This window comes from Alexandromys fortis, unplaced genomic scaffold (genome assembly GCF_014885135.2).
Source record: "Alexandromys fortis isolate MF-2015 unplaced genomic scaffold, M_Fortis_MF-2015_v1.1 scaffold_386, whole genome shotgun sequence".
NCBI lineage: Eukaryota > Metazoa > Chordata > Mammalia > Rodentia > Cricetidae > Alexandromys > Alexandromys fortis.
This window is the reverse complement of record NW_026068260.1, coordinates 222,574-241,559: the sequence shown is the minus strand read 5'-3', so window position 1 is coordinate 241,559 and position 18,986 is coordinate 222,574. Positions and strand designations below refer to the sequence as shown.

The window sequence follows — 18,986 nt, the reverse complement described above, 5'->3', positions numbered from 1 at the left end:
CAATGCCAATAGATTTGAAGAATGAAGAACTCTTTGAACATTCCTTCTCCCTGGCTAAGAATCTAAACCTTACAAAGGATTGATTGGATATCTATTTCTGAAGTGTGTCATAGGAGATTTTCATGTGCAGACCTAGTTGTAGACCAGCCTACCAATATGACCAAAGATAAGAAACAGTAATATGTTTTGCCAGTCTTGAAAAAATTTGGTCCTGAGTTCTTGATATATGAGCATCGTTGCTCAGACTTTTTGCATAGTAAGAGGTAAATAGAGATTCTGCACTCAGTTTTCTCAATGTTAATGAAAACTATACGCTTGTATTTGGACTCTACTGAGAAAGAAATGCCATATAAAACTTTAATGCTTCTCTCCTTTGGCTCCCTTGGCTCCTCTGGCAGGATAAAGCAAAGGAAAAAATTCCTTATTAAAAATTATCCATTCTGCCTAAATCTTTTGCCATTTGGTTCTTCCCTTACGTGACTTCATAGTAGCTTCTCTCTGTAGGAACTTGAATTGAAGTAATATAAAAGCTTGTAGTTAAGCAGGTGACTAACTACCTCCTTCACTGATATAACTACACCCAAATTCCTTCTTAAATTCTAAAGATCTTAGAAACGCTGTAAACGTAGAGTCGATGCTACAGAGAAAGCCAGGCAGTCTAAGACTGCTCATGAATGAGCACCTTGGGGTCTTCGTGTTCCATTTTCTGGTCGAGGTAGACAACCAGAAACAGAAAGAAAACGTTTGGGAGAGAGCAGAATTGGAGTGCTTTTACAGCCTGCTTCCCTGAACAGAAAAACAAGTGGAGCTCCCCCGATGGAGCAGAGGCTTGAGTCATCAGAACATAATTGTGTGTTCATTTTCACCTCTCTGTCACCACCAGCTTCTTAATTTCACTATCTATTCAAAGACTAGAATACTTACATACAAAACAAAAGATTCTCAAGGATCTGATTAACCTCTTTGAATGTTAGTGAGAATCTGTTGGGAACACGTGTTTAGATCTGGAATGAAAGACAAAGAGGTCTGGAAGTGCGTTGACATTAACACTTTAATTGGTTAAATTGGCATGGCAAATGCATTTAAAAAAAACTGTGGAGGGAAAGGGGAGGTGGCGGTGGGGAAGAGACAGAAATCTTAAATAAATAAATAAATAAATAAATAAATAAATAAATAAATAAATAAAAAACTGTGAGAAGCAGTAGAGATCAGATACTTTTTAAAACCAAGTATAAGACACTATCCAGCAGATATCCCGGTTTTCTGGCTCTTAACCCTCTTCTGTGATTTTCCTTGAGCTTTAGGTATGTTAACTGCGTCATGGATACATCAGCTGAAGCTGAGCATCTCATGGTCACTCTTTCTTGGCATTTTCATCAGTATAATACATAGATCTCTATAATAGTTTCCATTTCTTGCAAAGTTGTTTTGTTTTGTTTTGGGGGTGAAAGCTATACTGGCCTGTGGTATAAGTGTTTAGAATATAGTTTAGGAAATGGTAGTATTAACTTCTCCTCTATTACCTTTCGAGCCCTGGGGAACTGACTAGGTTGACGGTACCAGGCATTAATTCTCTACTCTTAACCAGGGTCTTAAGACCTATTAAATAGCTGTTGATTACTCTCAAGATAAAAGTGCCACTATTACACCACTGGGGATATCTTGCTGGACTGGCCAAACTGCACCCATGAAATCTCAACATCATGGTTGCCTAAAAAAGACCTGTATAATGACAGCATCAGTTGACATGCCAATGTGGATGGGAAACTTCATGAAATCCAGCCGCTAGATTAATAGCTACAAATAACTAATGGCTGATGAGAAAAGAAGAATCAGTTTTCTGTAAGACTGAGCTTCATGAGCTATCCAATCCCAGGCGATCAGCCCTAAACAAGAGTACATAGAAGCAATGCTAAATGGAATCAGCAGGACTCCAATTCCGGGAGATTCACTACCTTCCCTGGGTACTGGGCACACATGTGGTATCTATGCACACATGCAAGCCAAACAATCATACACATAAAATAAAATAAATAAATCTTTAAAAGCTTACATAGAAGAAGTCATGAATTTGAGAGGGAGTTGAGTCACAGGAGGAGTTGGCAGGGGAGAGAGATGTTGAAAATGACGTAAACAAGGACCACCCACCTCCATCCAGGTCTAGTAAGGTGAGCATTCAAACTGCCTAGGCTCCCACAAAGCCAGTACGTGCAGTAGGATCAAAAACCCATTGCCATTGTTCTTGAGTTCTCAGTAGTCCTCATTGTCCACTATGTTCAGCGAGTCCGGTTTTATCCCAGGCTTTTTCAGATCCAGGCCAGCTGGCCTTGGTGAGTTCCCGATAGAACATCCCCATTGTCTCAGTGTGTGGGTGCACCCCTTGCAGTCCTGAGTTCCTTGCTCGTGCTCTCTCTCCTTCTCCTGATTTGGACAGGGCAGGGAACCCTGATTGCTCTTTGGGCTGACGAGGGAGGGGTACTTGATTAGGGGAGGGGGAGGGAAATGGGAGGTGGCAGTGGGGAAGAGACAGAAATCTTTAATAAATAAATAAATAATAATAAAGATTTAAAAAAAAAAGAAAATGACGTAAACACAGTACTCATGTATGAGATTCTCAACAAAAAAAAAGTGGGAGAGATGGCTCAGTGATTAAGAATAGTTGTTACTCTTTTCTTCTTTTTTTTATTTTTTTATTTTTTTATTTTTAAAAAAGAAGAAGAAAAGGGGGGGGAAGGGAAAGCCGGGTGGTGGTGGCGCACACCTTTAATCTCAGTACTCGGTAGGCAGAGGCAGGTGGATCTCTGTGAGTTTGAGGCCAGCAGGTCTACAGAGCTAGTTCCAGGACAGGCTCCAAAGCCACAGAGAAACCCTGTCTCGGGAAAAAAAAAAAAAGCATAAAGCATAGTTGCTACTCTTGTAGAGGACTCGGGTTCAGTTTCAAGCACCTGCATGGGGGCTAGCAGTTGTTTCTCCAGTTCCAGGGGAATCAACACTTCCCCTGACCTCTGAGCTCCTGCATTCTTGTAGTACATATGCATACACTCAGGCACACACGCGCACGCACATATAAAATAGGTACTTTCTTTTAAATTTTCAAAACCATAAGCTAAAATTAAAAGTCACATATATAATAAAGAGGAAATTTGAGAATTTCTTCCAGATTGATAAAGAATAGGAGCAAAGTTAAAACTATGGAAGAAGCAATATCAGAAGAGATGTTTGTGGCTGAAAACTCCAGAAGTCTAAGAAGTAAACCGTATGATTGGAAATTGAAGTAGGAATCGTAGTATTTAGCCTGTTCATTGAGAGGTACATCAGAGGGCAAAGCAAATGTACCAAGTACTATCCAGCTGTGAAAGTACTAGTGCAAACTAGAGCCAGGCGGTGGTGGCGCACGCCTTTAATCCCAGCACTCCGGAGGCAGAGACAGGCAGACCTTTGTGAGTTCAAGGCAAACCTGGTCTACAAGAGCTAGTTCCAGGACAGGCTCCAAAGCTACAGAGAAACCCTGTCTCAAAAAAAAAAAAAAAAAAAAAAAAAAAAAAAAAAAANAAAAAAAAAAAAAAAAAAAAAAAAAAAAAAAAAAAAAAAAAAAAAAAAAAAAAAAAAAACGAAAAAAGGAAGATGCAAACTAGTATGTGTCGAATAACATGGCATCAAAGCGTGTAAATCTAAACTCTTCCGTTAACAAAGATAAACTTGTACATCCATATGGACATGGGGGCTGCACATGCAGCAATACGTCCGTAACAAAATTTACAAAGAGACACAGCAAGAAAACAAAGACATAGATCCTAAACCTTCTCCTGCCAATGGCTGCAGTATCCCCAGGATTCATGCTTTGCTTGCTCTTTGCCAAAGATCTCAGGCCTTTGAAGCACTTTCTAATGGGGTAACTATTAACAGGTGTTTTTCCAGAATTTTCTGGAAGTAGCAGATTATTTGAGAACAATGTGCATCTTTTGTGAAGGCACTAAGATGTCAGACTACACAGAGTGAGATCAGCTTCCCTGAATATCAGCTACCAATCTGTAAAATGGGCCCAGTATCTATATGACCTTTCTGTTACATTTAATAATTTTGACTAATAATGACCTACAATAAAAACTAAAAAAAAAATCTGTATTTCTTTTTAGGCACAAATATACTAAGTATCTAAAACTGAGAACTCTTTAGAAATCCCAAAAGGACCTGGGAGGTGGTGACGCACACCTTTAATCCCAGCACTCAGAAGGTAGAGGTAGGCAGAGCTCTGTGAGTTTGTGGCCAGCCTGCTCTTCTGAGTGAACAGCAGAACAGCCATGGATACACGGAGAAATCCTGTCTCAAAACAAACAAACATCAAAAAGATCTGAACAAAAGATGTCTGCAGACTGGGAAGTATTGAGGAGAGCATAAGCTAAATCTCTTTTCTTTACATTATGCCCTTTCAAATATGCCTAATGTTTAAAACAATAGGAAGTGTGACAATAGAGAGGATGAAGATAAATATTTTTCTTCCTGTTCATTCATTTATACTCCATGTGGTATGTACAGTATTATGTACACTATATTTAAAGCCAAACTGTCTTCAAGATGTTAATAATAGCCACCATATGTAGATGATACAACTAATATTAAGATAATAGCTATAAAAATGCCACCTGACCCCTCTGCCTGTGGTAATCATGGCCAAAGGTTAAAACAAAGGGAATAAGTATGAGGATGGAGTGTGTTTTCAAGAGTGACACTCTGCTGAATGCACGAAGACCGTAAAATGGCGAAAGCCACTATTCAGTTACCACTTTGTTGATTTATTTTTAATCAAATAAGTGTGTATGTTACATACCATAGAGAAATGCAATTCTGTTAGCCCTTGTGGGTTTTGTTACGGTGGTGCTACTGTCCTTAGGACTTGGTGTGCCACCTAAGAGAACACAATGAACCAAGAGGGGATGCACAGCTCATGGCTTATCAGAGTATCTTTATCTAGTTTTGCAGATTTGAAGATTTTATGCCGTGTGTGTGTGCATGCATGCATTGTGCATGTGTGTGTCTGTGTGTGTTTTCTTTTTCTTCAAACCAAGAGTTCTAATAGAAGCCTCACCTGTCAACAGGCAGCTGCACATCTCAGCACATGCAAATTCTAGAGACCAATGTTGCTAAGCCTAATCATCGTAAGAAAATGCAGGTTAGATTCTGCTGATAGAAACAAGGACTAAAGGAACAGAAGTGTGCCACAGAGCACACTTGTAGAGCTTGTAAAGCGCACACAGAGCTTCTAGGTTTAGAGTCTAGTTTAATAAATGATTGTTCCAAAAGAACATGCAGATGCATCATCGCTAACACCAGGCATGGTAATGAAGCTGAATATATTAACCCCTATTTTATAGAGAGAATTTAAAAGCTTCATGAAATAAAGAAAATATTATGTTATACGTTAACTTTATTGCTCAAGGGCATTTTAGTTTATAGCAATGCCTTAAATTTTCTCCATAGATGAACCATAGCTTTAAAAGCAGCCCTTGTTACTGTCGTTAAATTTTCTTATTGCTGAATGCTAGGCACAGCCCATGGAATTGTAAAGGTGGCTGGATACTTGGCCACAGCCATTTGGTATTTAATAAAATTGCTTGACTGTTAAGGGTGCCATAAAACTAACTGTAGTTCTAATCTTTTATAATGACTTAAATTTGGGGGTGGTACACTTGAATCTGAGGCAGTGTTACTAAATTTTAGAGCTAAACAGATATTACTAGCCAAGCCTTTTGACACCAGCCCAACAAAGCCCAGCTAATCAGTGGCCTGCCTATGACTTCATCTAATTTCCAGAGCGACGACCTGAACCTTGCCTTTTCTCCTTCTCAATGGAAAATATGTTCTTCTTTACATTCCTTAAAATCATTCCCAAGCTACATAAACAAAAAATTCCATATCCTGTTTAAAAGTAAAAACATAAAGTTAGCATAAATCTGATTGAAAACAAATATAGCAAAAATGAAGGTGCTGTAAGTATTAGTAATATTTGTTCATTCACTTTTATATCCCTAAGAGAAATCTCTATGACTGACTCTGATGGCTCAAGTCACTTTTCTTGTAAGTTATGAAGAAGATCTGAGCTGATTTTCACTCATGGGGACTAACATAAGCTAGGTGTGCATGGTGGCACAGACCTTTGGTCCAGGCACTCCAGAGGCAGAGGCAGGCAGACTTCTGTGCATTAGAAGCTAGGGAGTGACTGGGAAATTAATGAAAACTGCAGAGTCTGGCAAAGGCTGTAGCTCGGCTGTAGAGCTTTTGCCCAGTTCTGCAAAACTTTCGATCTTTGCTCCCCCTTCACTTAGCCCTGGTGAATCACCTGAGCATGGGTCATTCCTGTGCATGCTGAGGCTCTATCTAATGCACCTATTTAGAGTTAGGAATGTCGAAACCTCGTCCTTTTGTTTGGGTGGCTTTTTCCTCCTCACTCTTTGCTTCTCCTTACCCTGGAGGAAAAATAAATAAATAAATAAAACAAAACAAAACAAAGGAACACAAAAATACCAGTCTGGAGTTGGCACCGTAGCTCTGGAGTTGGCACCGTAGCTCAGTGGAAGGGAACCACCTAGCATGTGGCAGGCCATTTGTTTATCCCTGGCAGAACAAAGCAAACAAGCAAATGCATCTTCTTTAAGAGGTGACAAGAACAACACAAAGAACCAAGGAGAGAAGAGAGGAGAGAAAATACATCTCCTTCGGGAGCCAGCGGCCAGACTGGCTGGTGGCTGCCTTTGGAAGGCTCTTTAGCATTTAGCACATCTGACTCTGACTCTGCTTTTCTAGGTCTTCCCTAGTCATTATTTAGTCCATTCTGGCTCCCCAAACAGAGATTGTGTAACTGTATTGAGGAGCATAGGAGTTAATTATACAGTGTTGGATTTATGGAGAGCTAGCCACAAAACATCCCTAGGGAAACTGCCTATTCCAGTTCAGGACAGATACAGCAACAGTTTCTTGTTGACCGTGGAACCTGGGAACCACTGTGACTAACAGGCATTGTGGCCAAAAGGCAAAGTCAAATGGTAAGCCTTCTCCTCTACGTGCAAACATTCCCCAGTGTATGTGGTAATGAGCTCAGGTTCAGAGCGGAAATCTTCCGAGCTCCGTGCTCATCTGCATCTGTCCTCCAGAGCAGCTGCTAGGCTCTAACCTCTTCACTGAAGATAGAACGACAACACATGCCTCTAAAGTCCACTCTAAGCTAAGTGCGAGAAATTCAGGCAAAAGCACCTAGAACAGTATCTGATAACTGTAAGAGTTCAGGACTTTTACCCGTGTATACGTGTATTTCTTTATTTATTCTTCTTTTGCTCAGTAAAATGGTTTTAGGACTTTCCTATCTTTGGGCATAAGTTATAACTGCATCTCAACTGTTGAAAATGGCCTGGGACGGATATATGATTATTCACGCCTAGGATAAGTATTTCCACACGTAGCGTGGTGGTGGTGGTGGTGGTTTTGGTGGTGGCGGTGGTAGTAGGTGGTAGTGGGGGGGGTAGTGGGGGGGGTGGTAGTGATGGAGTGGGGGGGTAGTAGTGGTGGGGTAGTAGTAGTGGGGTGGCAGGGGTGGTAGTGGTGGGGGGTGGTAGTGGTGGAGGGGGGGGTAGTAGTGGTGGGGTAGAAGTAGTGGGGTGGCAGGGGTGGTAGCGGTGGAGTGGAAGTGCTGGTGCTGGTAATGGTGGTTGTGATGGTGGTGGAGGCAGTGGTGGTGGTGAGGTGCCTCCAAGTGGCAGGTCCCAACATGAAGGCTCTGCAATGTATTATTACACAGGAGCAGAACCTAGGTGATTCTGAAGCAATACATGAATTGTGGAAGTGACCCCCAGATGAATTAGCATATGACCCCAGATGAATTAGCATATGACCCTAGATGAATTAGCATTTACGGTGGTTGAACTGCAGCCACCGGTAGTGATCGCTGCTCACTTTCATCTTCTTCCTGTGTATTCTGCAAGGTAGGAAGAGAAAGGGAGAGGCCACTTTATCAAAACTGGTTTGGTAGACTTAACAATCTACTCAATGTTTGACTTCCTTTTGGGGCATAGAAATTTGAATCTTGACCAAGCGTAGGGTTGGGGTGGAGGGCTGGGAGAAATATGACAGACACATCAGATAGTCGAAACTAGACCCTCCTCTGGCTTGGTGAACATGGAGCTCCCCCAGCAGGAGGGGCTCTGATAGGTGATGTGGAATAGTTGCTTTAATTATTCCAAAGGAACCAGGCTTTTCAGAAAATAGAAGAAGTTTATAAAAGTTCAGCTAAATATGCTAGATCGTTTGTTACAGTGTGCTCTCACAGAACTTGACAGTCTCCATCTTGAGGAGTACAGGGAGGAACATGCACCTGTGGAAAAGACAATGCCAGTTCCTTGTTCTCTGTCCCCTCTGGACCCTGCTGACCCCCGTGAATTCTGAGCAGTTTTAGAAACACGCCTATGTTTGCAGGCCTGTGACGGGTGATAGGCAGCCATCAGCAATCACCCTGCACCATGAAGGAGAAGGCCACAAGGCCCAAATGCAGCATCAGGCTTAGAGCTATGAGGTGGTTTCTAGGGTCCGTGTTGGAAGAAGCCAACAAGCTGCCTCTGCGTGTGACACAGGGGAAGGAGCTCTTACCCTGGCTGGTGATATTCAAGGATTCTGTGGGATCTAACTGGCTCTGCCATCCCAGCATCCCTTCAGATGTTGTTCGTTATCTCTGATCCCAGCCAAACTGATTTTCTTTCTCTCTGCTTCTTTTCACAGTGCTCATGTATCTCAAGTCAGCAATGTTTCAACAACTGGAGAGTAAGTTATTTGTTTTCATGTTTTGAAGCTCTTTATGCCTTTTCTCATTTATTAATGAAGAAAAACAGCAATTTTAATGTTGTGTAGAATTGGAAGATTGGAGCATGTCTCGGCCAATAGCTTAGGCTTATTTCTAACTAGCTCTTACAACTTAAATTAACCCATATCTTCTACTCTTCATTCTTTTATGTGGCTCAGTTACTTTCACCCTGCACTGCCCATGCTGCTTTCTCTGCATCTCCTCTTGTCTCCCCTTTCTCCTTCCCAGCATCCTCTGTGCCTGGAAATCCTGCCTATCAATTGGCTGTTCAGCTTTTTATTTAACCAATCAGAGTGACACACCTTCACAGTGTAGAAAAAGATTCCACAGCAAGAAGATCAAGATAGGAAACAAGCAGTAGATTTTAAGCCGTTCATCTCCAGAAAGTAGCTCTGTATGTAACTACACACAATCCCCCTACCCCATGTGAAACTACCAACTAGGTTCTTTCTTATCTTCACTAGGTATGCTAGGTGAGCCTTCAGTTTACTATATAGGCCAGGCTGGCCCTTGACTCACAATCCTGCCTGTCGCCCAGTGCTAGGATTGTAGATGAGTGGGTCACTATGCCTGGCACTATTAGCTCTTGGTTTATTTCAGTAGAAATAATGTCAGGTTCAGTTAATGTTTACAAAGCCATCTCTGGTCCCTGGAGGCAGCTTGTGGAGAACGGAAGTAAAGCTCAAGCATTAGCCATGACTTTTCTCCCCCACTTCATTCGTTTTACTGAGGTGACATTCATTGAGTGCCTGCAATGTGCCATCCCCAGGGTTATTGTGGGATAGAGTAAGCCTTGGCCCTGCCTTTGGGGATTTTTGCAGTCCTTTTATTTGTGTTGTTATTGGGATGCAGGAAGGAAAGCAAAGTCGTGGTGGCACCACGTCCTTTCTCTGCACAGCAGTGGCAATGCTGGGGTAATTATGCCTGGCACAGGTTTTCCCTCAGAGGCTAGGGGCATGTAAGCTAAGGATGTCTCTTCTTTTTGCACTGCCCCTGGCTGGGCTATCTGCACTTGCTTGCCTCTCTGACCTCATTGCACATGGTTCCTTGGTCACTTGACTTTCTATTGCTGAGACAGACTGATTTGATTTCTGTGACAGACATTCATCTTGGCTGTGCACTGCCCAGCCAGAACTTTCATGTTTTGATTCATCCATTCCAGGAATCTCTTCCTGACCCACTAACAGATGGCACACTGCCACACTGTTCCCTCTGTCCTGCCCTGGAGAAGTGCAAGCTGTATTAACACAGGATCTTTTCTGCCATGTTCATGCTCATCCCCCTATTGCTCTGCCCTAAGGGCTTCCCTGGGAGAGGGGATGAGAAGGCATGGCGTCAACAACATAGATGCTGGGAGTTGAGTGAAAGGGAAGCCGCAGACTTGTTTATTTAGCAACTGGGAGAACTTTATATACCCTCCCAGCACCCAGGCGTTCCAATCTGTGGATATGTGTGGTCGCCCCGCACTGGCCAAGCACAATCAGGACCTCTGACAGCACCTGTTGCTAGTCTCTAGGGCAGCATCACATAGTAGTCGCCCCTCTTTGACTAGGCACAATCAGAACCTCTGGTACAGTGCCAGGCAGACTCCAGGTTGGCATCCCTCAGCCTGGTAGACGTTAACTTCCTACACTCCCCAATGCCAAGAGACATGTTAGGAATGTTAATACACTACCTAGATAGTCTCCACTTCACTACATAAATAGTCTGTGGGCCAAAGGCCTTTTGGTCACCCCTACCTCTTCGTTTTGTTTTGTTTTTCTGGGACACATGAAACCTACTCATAACATCTTCCTCAGGTAATAATCTAGTGTTAAATGTGGAGAAGGTGGGATATAAAGGAAAGAAAGAAAAAGGAAGAAGCACTGACTGGAGAGAATTGGAATCTCAAATGATTTTCCCCATTATTTCAGGAAGCAAACAAGGGCAGAACTAACTTTCTTTGGCTCTGTAAACCTTTAAGATTCCAGAACTGAACCAAGATGGACACATTCTTGCCCATCTTGTGCCTGATACTTTCTCCTCATGCAGTTGGTGCCACTGTGAGGTACTCTCTATGCGATGCTAATTTATTTACGTTCCCTACACGGGTGAGTCCCTTTGGGCACTGAATACAAAGAGCTGCAGTGACTACCACTGTTAGGCTTTATGTGCCCCTTGTCTTAAAGTAATTTTAATAAAAAAATTAATTAAGAATTAATAAAACTGTCTATGTGGCAAAATTTAAATTGAAGTTCTTAAAGACCATTTGATAAAATTGGGCTAGTGGTTTCAAAAGATTGCGAGTTTAAGACTTGCTTGGTCTATGTAGCAAGACCCTGTCTCAAAACAAAGCAAGCAAAAACCATTTTATTTAAAGAAAGGTACCCTTCAGTCTAGCTATTAAAAAACAAATAAACAAAAAAACTGTGAATATTTTAGGTAGTAAAATAGCAATCATTGAGGAGTGTAGTGTAAATTAAGAATTTCCATACCAACTTATTCAGAATTAAACTAAATGGTGAGTGATTGCTTCGGTACACTGAATGATTCTGCCACAGTAAAACTGCCACAGTTTTTGTGAGAGTAGGCAGAGCAGTGACAATGGGCAAAACTATCCTCTTTGTATCTCATGGTGCACTGTTTTGGCCTTTTGTGCGTAACCTTTTTTTCCTTAGGTTTAATAAAGTAAATCTATCCTTCCTATTTGAATAGCATATTTTGGGATGTGTTCGTGTGAACTCAGTTTTAATTTTGTCAATCACCATTTGATTATAAATGTAAAGCAATTTGCCGTGCCTTTGAGTTGTAATTGTTCTGGTGAGATTCTAAATATATACTAGGTATATATATATTTACTTTGTAAATCAAACCGACACCTTCTGCAGAACTGGTATGGCATCGGGAGGAACCGTGCTTTGTAAAGATATTCAACTGTTGCTCTATAGTGAAAATTTTCTACTTCTACCTTTCCTTAAGTGGCTCTTATTTCCTGACATCCTCCCAATCGTTGCTACATCTACTTTGAGCATTTCAGTCACTACAGACTCACAAAATGAGACAAACTACCTGGTGTGATTTAACTCAATATGATTTAACTTAATGCAATAAGCAATTGTTTTACATGAACATACTGTTCTGTCTTTGCTCATGAAGTACTAAATGCCTTCAGTGGGAAAAAGAGATACTTCTAAACTATGGGCCTATTTTAAAGGAACTCATTGGTAACCTTGATTGCTTCATTAACTTGGTGGTTTGTTTTTAACTAGACTCTTAGAAAGAACCATCAGGTCAGCAGTAGAAGAACATCTTTTCGATGTCAACAGCTCTGGAGATCAAAGTTCAGAAGACTCAGAGTCTGGACCACCATCACCATCTTCCACACCCACCAGGCATCAAGGGCATCAATTTAAGAAGCAGGATGATGTTTGGCATGGCCGAGACAAGTAAGCTGCCATCAGCCCTCACTTCTTGAGTTTTCTCTTTCTGTTTTTAAGTCAGTCACTATGTCACAGGCCACCTGCTCCTCTCATTTTAGTACCCAGGTTAAAATTGTACAAGTTTTCGCTATGGCCATTCTCAATTTAGCCAGCATTTCTATGTGACTTAGTATCTTAGTCTCATCTAGATAGCTATCTTAATTTATAACATCCTGTTGAATAACTTGTTTAGAAAAATTCTGTCCAGAGGTTCTTTCTTCCGTATAAGTCAACATGAAGTGGATTTATTAAGTAAACATGAAGTTAGCTATTAGTCAACAGAGTTCCCCTTGTTAAATACTGGATCACCCCTGTAATAATTCTAACACGTGGTTATGTGTAGTAAGTGGCCACTTGTGCATTCTCGGCTACCCTGACCACAATATAACCACACAGAAACTATATTAATTAAATTACTGCTCGGCCTATTAGCTCTAGCTTCTTATTGGCTAGCTCTTACATCCTAAATTAACCCATCTCCATTAATCTGTGCATCAGCACAAGGTCATGGCCTACCAGCAAAGTTTTGGCAGGCTACAACAGAGGCGTCTGTCTCTGGAAGCAGCTACACGGTCTCTCCTTGATTCCTCCTATTCTCTATCATTTCCAGCCTGGCTATATTCTGTTATGCCATTGTCCAAAAGCAGCTTCTTTATTCATAACCCAATAAAAGCAACATATTTACAAAAGGACTTCCCACACCATTTCCCCTTTTCTGTTTAAACAAAAGGAAGATTTTAACTTTAACATAGCATGATTACATATAACAAAACAGTTACCAAGCAAGAATTATAGTTACAATATTTATATCTACTTTATCTTTTATCATACCTAAGGAAAACTATAACTATCTATTCTTCAATTCCATCAAAGACTCCAGAAGGATATAATACTACCTAAGGAAATGCTTTGTAAGCAACTTCTAAAACTCTAGAATTGACAGAGACATCTCGCTGCCCGGACAGTCACCCAAAGTTCTTCTGTATCATTGGGTTATCCATCTTCAACCTACAGGCCCATAGAATTCAGCAGACTTTTCCGTGAAACAGGAAATTTCAAAGACTGTTCTGCCTATATTGGCAGTTTGTCAATCACTTTCTTCTGTGTCCTGAAGAATGTCTGACAGGCTCTTTCCTGAAGCAGGAACTCCAAAGGACTGTCTCACCTTCTGTAGACAACTTCAGCAATCATTTTCATGTGGATCCTACATGTCCACTTCATACAGCATAACATTAAGCAGTCCAGACAAGAACAGTTTCTTGCCCAAATGGCTAACCAACTCCATAAGGAGCCTCTTCAATCATCCTCTTGAAGTTTTAGTACTTTTTTAAAACCTGAACATTTTAATCAATAGAAGAAAAGCTTAATTTCTATGTTATAATATTACTTAACTTTAAAACTTCAAAATTTGCAGCATGAATTTTAAGGACGGTGTTACAAAGAGTTTATTCCCCATTAGTGGCTTTAGTAAAGTAAGAATGCAAATCACCATTCATAGTAATAGCCGTAAGGCAGGTTCCCAAGGAAAATTATTATGTATCATTAACTGATTATATTCATGTTTTTCTGGAATGTTCCAAGTTTGTTTCCATTTACTATGTGGTTAATATTTTTACTTAATTACTAAACATTGAAGACTGAAGTTAACCCTAGTTTCACATATTCCCCTCCACTACCACCCCCTGAATTCATAAACTATAGCAAAATCTTTATCAATCAACTCTATTTTTGTTGAAAGAAAAGTCATTGAAGATAAACCATGTAAGTAAATTCTCTGCTATATAATATTTCAGTGTTCAACAGCTATGTTAACAAATAAATTCATGCAAACAGCAGAATCAATCATCTAACCCACTGATTTTACAAAGAAAAAAGTTTATTAGTTTAAGAATTGTGTTAAAATTTCAGCCCAAATTAGATTTGTAACTATGAGATCTCAGAATTTGAATTGTTGGATAAGGAGTTTTAGTTCTGAGATTATTTGAAGGATTATTAAGTATAGATTTAATCAATATCCTCATGCACTAATTTTGTGTTAAAAAGCTATGCATCCATAGCAAATTTAATATTTAAAACAAACTTTATTTTAAAACAGTTTTAACTGAGAAATGGCGGTGCACACCTTTAACCCAAGCACTTAGGAAGTAGAGACTGGAGAATCAGAATCAGGAATTTTCAAAACCAGTCTTGGCTACAAAGAGATTTCTTAAGGCTAGTGTGGACTGCATGGAAACCCTATCTCAAAATAACTAAATAATAAAACAGTATTTTCTAAATATTTTTGTTAGAACTGGTAGAAAAAAGTATTTATGATATTTCCTTAGAAAAAAAGAAAAACTGCAGTACCCAGAAATGTTCACGTTTGAAATCAGTCCCTGACATATTTATAGAAAACATTTAGCAGCATAATTCATTTGCATTCTGTCTCATTATGTTACAAATATAATTTATTCATTAACATAACTATTATATTCTACTTTAGCATTTTTAAAGTTATTTTCAAAGTGTCATGACAGCCTGTTTTCCACCCTCTCTTTGGACAGCAGATGCATTTGTGGGGTGGGAAGTGTTAGCATAGCAAGAAGATATTAGTGGTAGCAGAGGTGGCCGTGGGGAGCAGGCAGAGGTGGTACGGTCAACAATGAGTAGGCGCCAAGTAAGGTGAGCCACAAGCTAGCCCCTCCCTCTGAGAGAGCTTGGAGAGCTGGGCTTCCCAAGGCTGTGGATGCTTCTTACATGTGTTATCTTAATTTTATTCAGTTAGCAACATCTGGAGAAGCAGGAGAAATGGGGAATGGAGGAGTCTGGTCTGTTGCAGTCTACCCATGAAACTCTAACCTTAATCTTTCATCTCTGTCCTCCCCGTCACTGCTCAGTCTAGTCCCTATCTTGACCTTGTTGCAGCTGTATAAAGAGTCTTGGGAGGTAAATATTTATGTTCTCCTAGGGTACTGTGTATGGTGACCACACAGAAGTTACCACGATACTCTTTCCTGGGCACCTGGTCCCGTCCTTTTGCTCCTTGCTTGCATTGTCCATCTTGTTGAGAGATATCTGCCTATCTCTCCTGACATGCTGGGCCACAGACTGCATGGACAGAACTTCCCCAACTTCCAGCACACACTGTACAGCTTCTTTGGTTTTGTGAGGTCATTTAGCTCTCACAGTCCCAGAGCCATGATTTTTACCTGGCTGTAATTTTACCACAGTCTGAAGTCTGCGATGGCCACCCTTTATTCCCTGATGGGCTCTCCTGATGCCTTTGCTCACCTGTGCTATCCCTTCGAGCTCTGTTGGTTTCCCATCTCTCACCCTTTTGCTTTGCATACTTTCTGGCTGCTGATTTTTCTAACAATTCTATTCCAGTCTCAGAACTTTCTTTTGCCTTCCTTCTTCTTGTAATATGTAAATGGAGACTGTACTTTCATTTCCCAGTCACCCAGACCCAATAATAACACAAAAAACTGTATTAATTACAACACTGTTTGGCCAACGGCTCAGGCATATTTCTAGCTAGCTCTTACATCTTAAATTTACCCATTTCTATTAATCTGTATATTGCCACAAGGCTGTAGCTCCTGGTAAGGTTCTGTCATCTTTCTCCTTCAGCAGCTACATGATGGAGTCTGTCTGACTCCACCTCCTTTCTCCCTCTATCTCTGTTTAGATTTCCCACCTAACTATATTCTGTCCTGCCATAGGTCAAAGCAGTTTATTTATTAACCAATGGTAATAAAACATATTCACAGCATACCACATCAGTAATGACTTCAGAATGTTTGGTCCTCTCTGATAACCCCAGTAGAGACATTAGTATTTTATAAATTGTGAAAACATCAAGGCCAGTTGTTATAGCATGTAGGGAATTTCTTATTGCTAGGGTTTAATTATAACTGTTTAAATCAATTTAGCTAAGATTTTTATCAGGTTTACTTTCTTATAAAAGCACAATTAATCTAGACTTTATAATATTTTACCCAAAACTGTGAGCCTCCTGGAATAGTTGCAGCATGTTTTAAGGAAATCTGTTTGTTTTGTTAGGTTACTTTGCATCTCACTACTTATAGCCGTGACAGTTAAACACTGTCCCCAGTCAGTGATGGTCTGGTTGTAGGTGAAGTCTTACTGAGGCCATTTGTAACTTTTTAGATAAGTATTACTAAAAGGAGACAGAGACTATGAATCATTCTCTTTTGTTCAAATGATTTGTTATCAAATTTACAAGAAAAAAAAACAATCAAACTCAAATAATTGGTTACTAAAATAAAAGCATAAATGTTTGAAAAATATATCTAGTATATAAAAGTTCCCATCTAACTTGCTTGCTTAAAGAATCTGCTTGTTACCAGGAATATGCATGTTTGTCTCTATTTTATTATTGTTTAAAAGCAAGACATCATCTTTAAATGAGAGTAGTTTAAATCTTCCAAAATATAATGACCTGAAAGCTTAATGCCTGAATTTGTTATAAAAAATATTATATTAAAATCCTGTTGTAAAGCAAAAAGGAAATCATGCTCAATTGCAGGAATGATGAATGTCGTTATTATTATATATAAATAATATTATTAAGAAATTAAGTATGCAATAAAAGAGGAAAAGAGAAATCCAGGAAAAATGGAACCCTGGGCAAGGATCCAGTAATTAAAAGGAAAGGTCCAGAATTCTATGTCCAGGTAAAATTTGACTCATATCAAATATGACAGCAATATGATGTGTGTTTGGGAAATGAGTGGGATCCTGGGCTCCAAATCCTCACTAGCCTGAGACTGAGACACACGGGTGTTGATGTGAGCACACATCTCCTGCCACCTTGCTGCATGTCAATTTCAGCACCTTTTTCTGCTTATTGGTTCATTGTACTAAATGACTATAACATCAGCTCTTTATTAGCGTGCCTGGCTGCTATAACAAATACACCAACTGATTGTCCTAAGCAACAGTACTTATTTGTTCACAGACCTAGGGACCAGCAGGTCCATGATCAAGGGATAGACAGGACTGTCTTTGCACTGTCCTCATGTGACCTTCCTTCCACACATGCTTTCCTGATGTCTCTTGTATGGACAGTACTCACACTGGATGTCCTGACGTAATGACCACTAGACTGAATGACTTAAGAGAGGCCTTTCCTTCACCACGGTTTTATTAGGCATCAAAACATTGGCACAGGAATTGTGAGGGGATACAGATGAGTCTGTATCAAGCATGATAGAATCTCCACTAAAAATTATAATGTACACATAGTAGTTTTGGGAAATATACGGGGTGATAAGAAGACAGAATTTCAGGGATGAGACATATTTTGGATTTGCAATCATACTTCTGCAGCCATCTGCAGAAGATATTATGCATGAGTGTGATGCCCGCATGCTAGACGCTGTCAACTTTATATCCTCTCTTCAATTCGCTTGTCTGTAGATGAACTTTCTCGTCAAGAACAAAAGCTCACAAATAATGACGCAGAGACTTATTGTTAATTATGAAACCTCAATCTATAGCATGGGGTTGTCCCACTAGCTCTTATAACTTAAACTAGCCCAATTTTAAATCTACATTCTTTTCTGTGGCTCAGTCACCTTTATTCTGTACTGCCCATCCTGCTTCCTCTCCATATGGCTGGCGACCTGCCTTTCTTCTTCCCAGAGTTCGTTTTCTCTTTCTGGGAGTCCCACCTATACATTTGGTCTAGCTATTGGTCATTTAGCTTTTTACCAAAGCAATTACAGTGACACATCTTTGCACAGTGTAAAGGAATATTCCACAACAGTTTGTCCTTTAGGTATTTCTGATAACTGTATATGAATTCTCACACAATTTTAACACACACACACACGTGTGCACACACACACACACATATATATTCTACATTCTAAAATGACCAAATTAGACAGCACAAAATGTCTCTATAGATGATAAAACTTTGAAAATATTATAGTAGCTTTTAATTCATAATTTTCTTTCTATTTTAGTCTAATGGTATGAATTTTATTACAGAATAAGTATTTAATGCTCTCTTTCACTGGGGGATATGGAGAGCTGACAGTAAAATATGGTGTCTATTCTTGGCTGCCAAATTAATTTATTTCCAGATGCAGGTTTGGAGTGAGGGAATTACACTAACTCAGCCATGCTGTGAGACTCTCAATCATTTCTGTCTTACTAAACTATAGTGTCGTATTGGTAGTTTAATTTGATCTATGGTATAGATTAAAATAAAACTTTTCTAAGTCATTTATTTTGTGAAAACTTCTTACAGGAGTGTTTACAATACTAATGTTTCAAAAGAACAAATGAGTCAAAGCCCATGATTATGATATTCCTGTGTGACGTGATACGGTGACTACGATATTCCTATGTGATACGGTGACTATGATATTCCTGTGTGATATGGTGACTATGATATTCTTATGTAGTGTGATAGGTAACTGTATTATGAAGTGTCCCCTTCACATTTTAAAATACGATTAAACTTTTTTTTTCCATTCAGGGAACTTATCAACAAAGAGAATATCCCCTATGGCTTCCACAGCTATGATGAGTGTGTTGTGAACAGCCAGGAAGCAGAAAGACTCCCGGAGGACACCTGTGACTGTGTCGGGGAAAGAAGTAAACCCAAGCGTCAGAAATCCAGTTCCAGGCTCACGGAGCTCAGTGAAAATCATGAGGGGCTCCTGGTAAGT

At 40.0% G+C, this 18,986-nt stretch overlaps 1 protein-coding gene across 2 annotated transcripts in view; it reads left to right on the top strand.

The window, feature by feature from the left end:
* The window catches only part of Fam13a (family with sequence similarity 13 member A), an 86,088-nt gene that overhangs the window by 21,994 nt on the left and 45,108 nt on the right, over positions 1-18,986 (top strand). For both annotated transcript variants that reach the window (XM_050131712.1, XM_050131713.1), the window contains 3 exons: positions 8,764-8,805; positions 12,094-12,270; positions 18,794-18,980. In XM_050131712.1, coding sequence (XP_049987669.1) covers positions 8,764-8,805; positions 12,094-12,270; positions 18,794-18,980 — 406 coding nt within the window. The remainder of the gene's footprint in view (positions 1-8,763; positions 8,806-12,093; positions 12,271-18,793; positions 18,981-18,986) is intronic.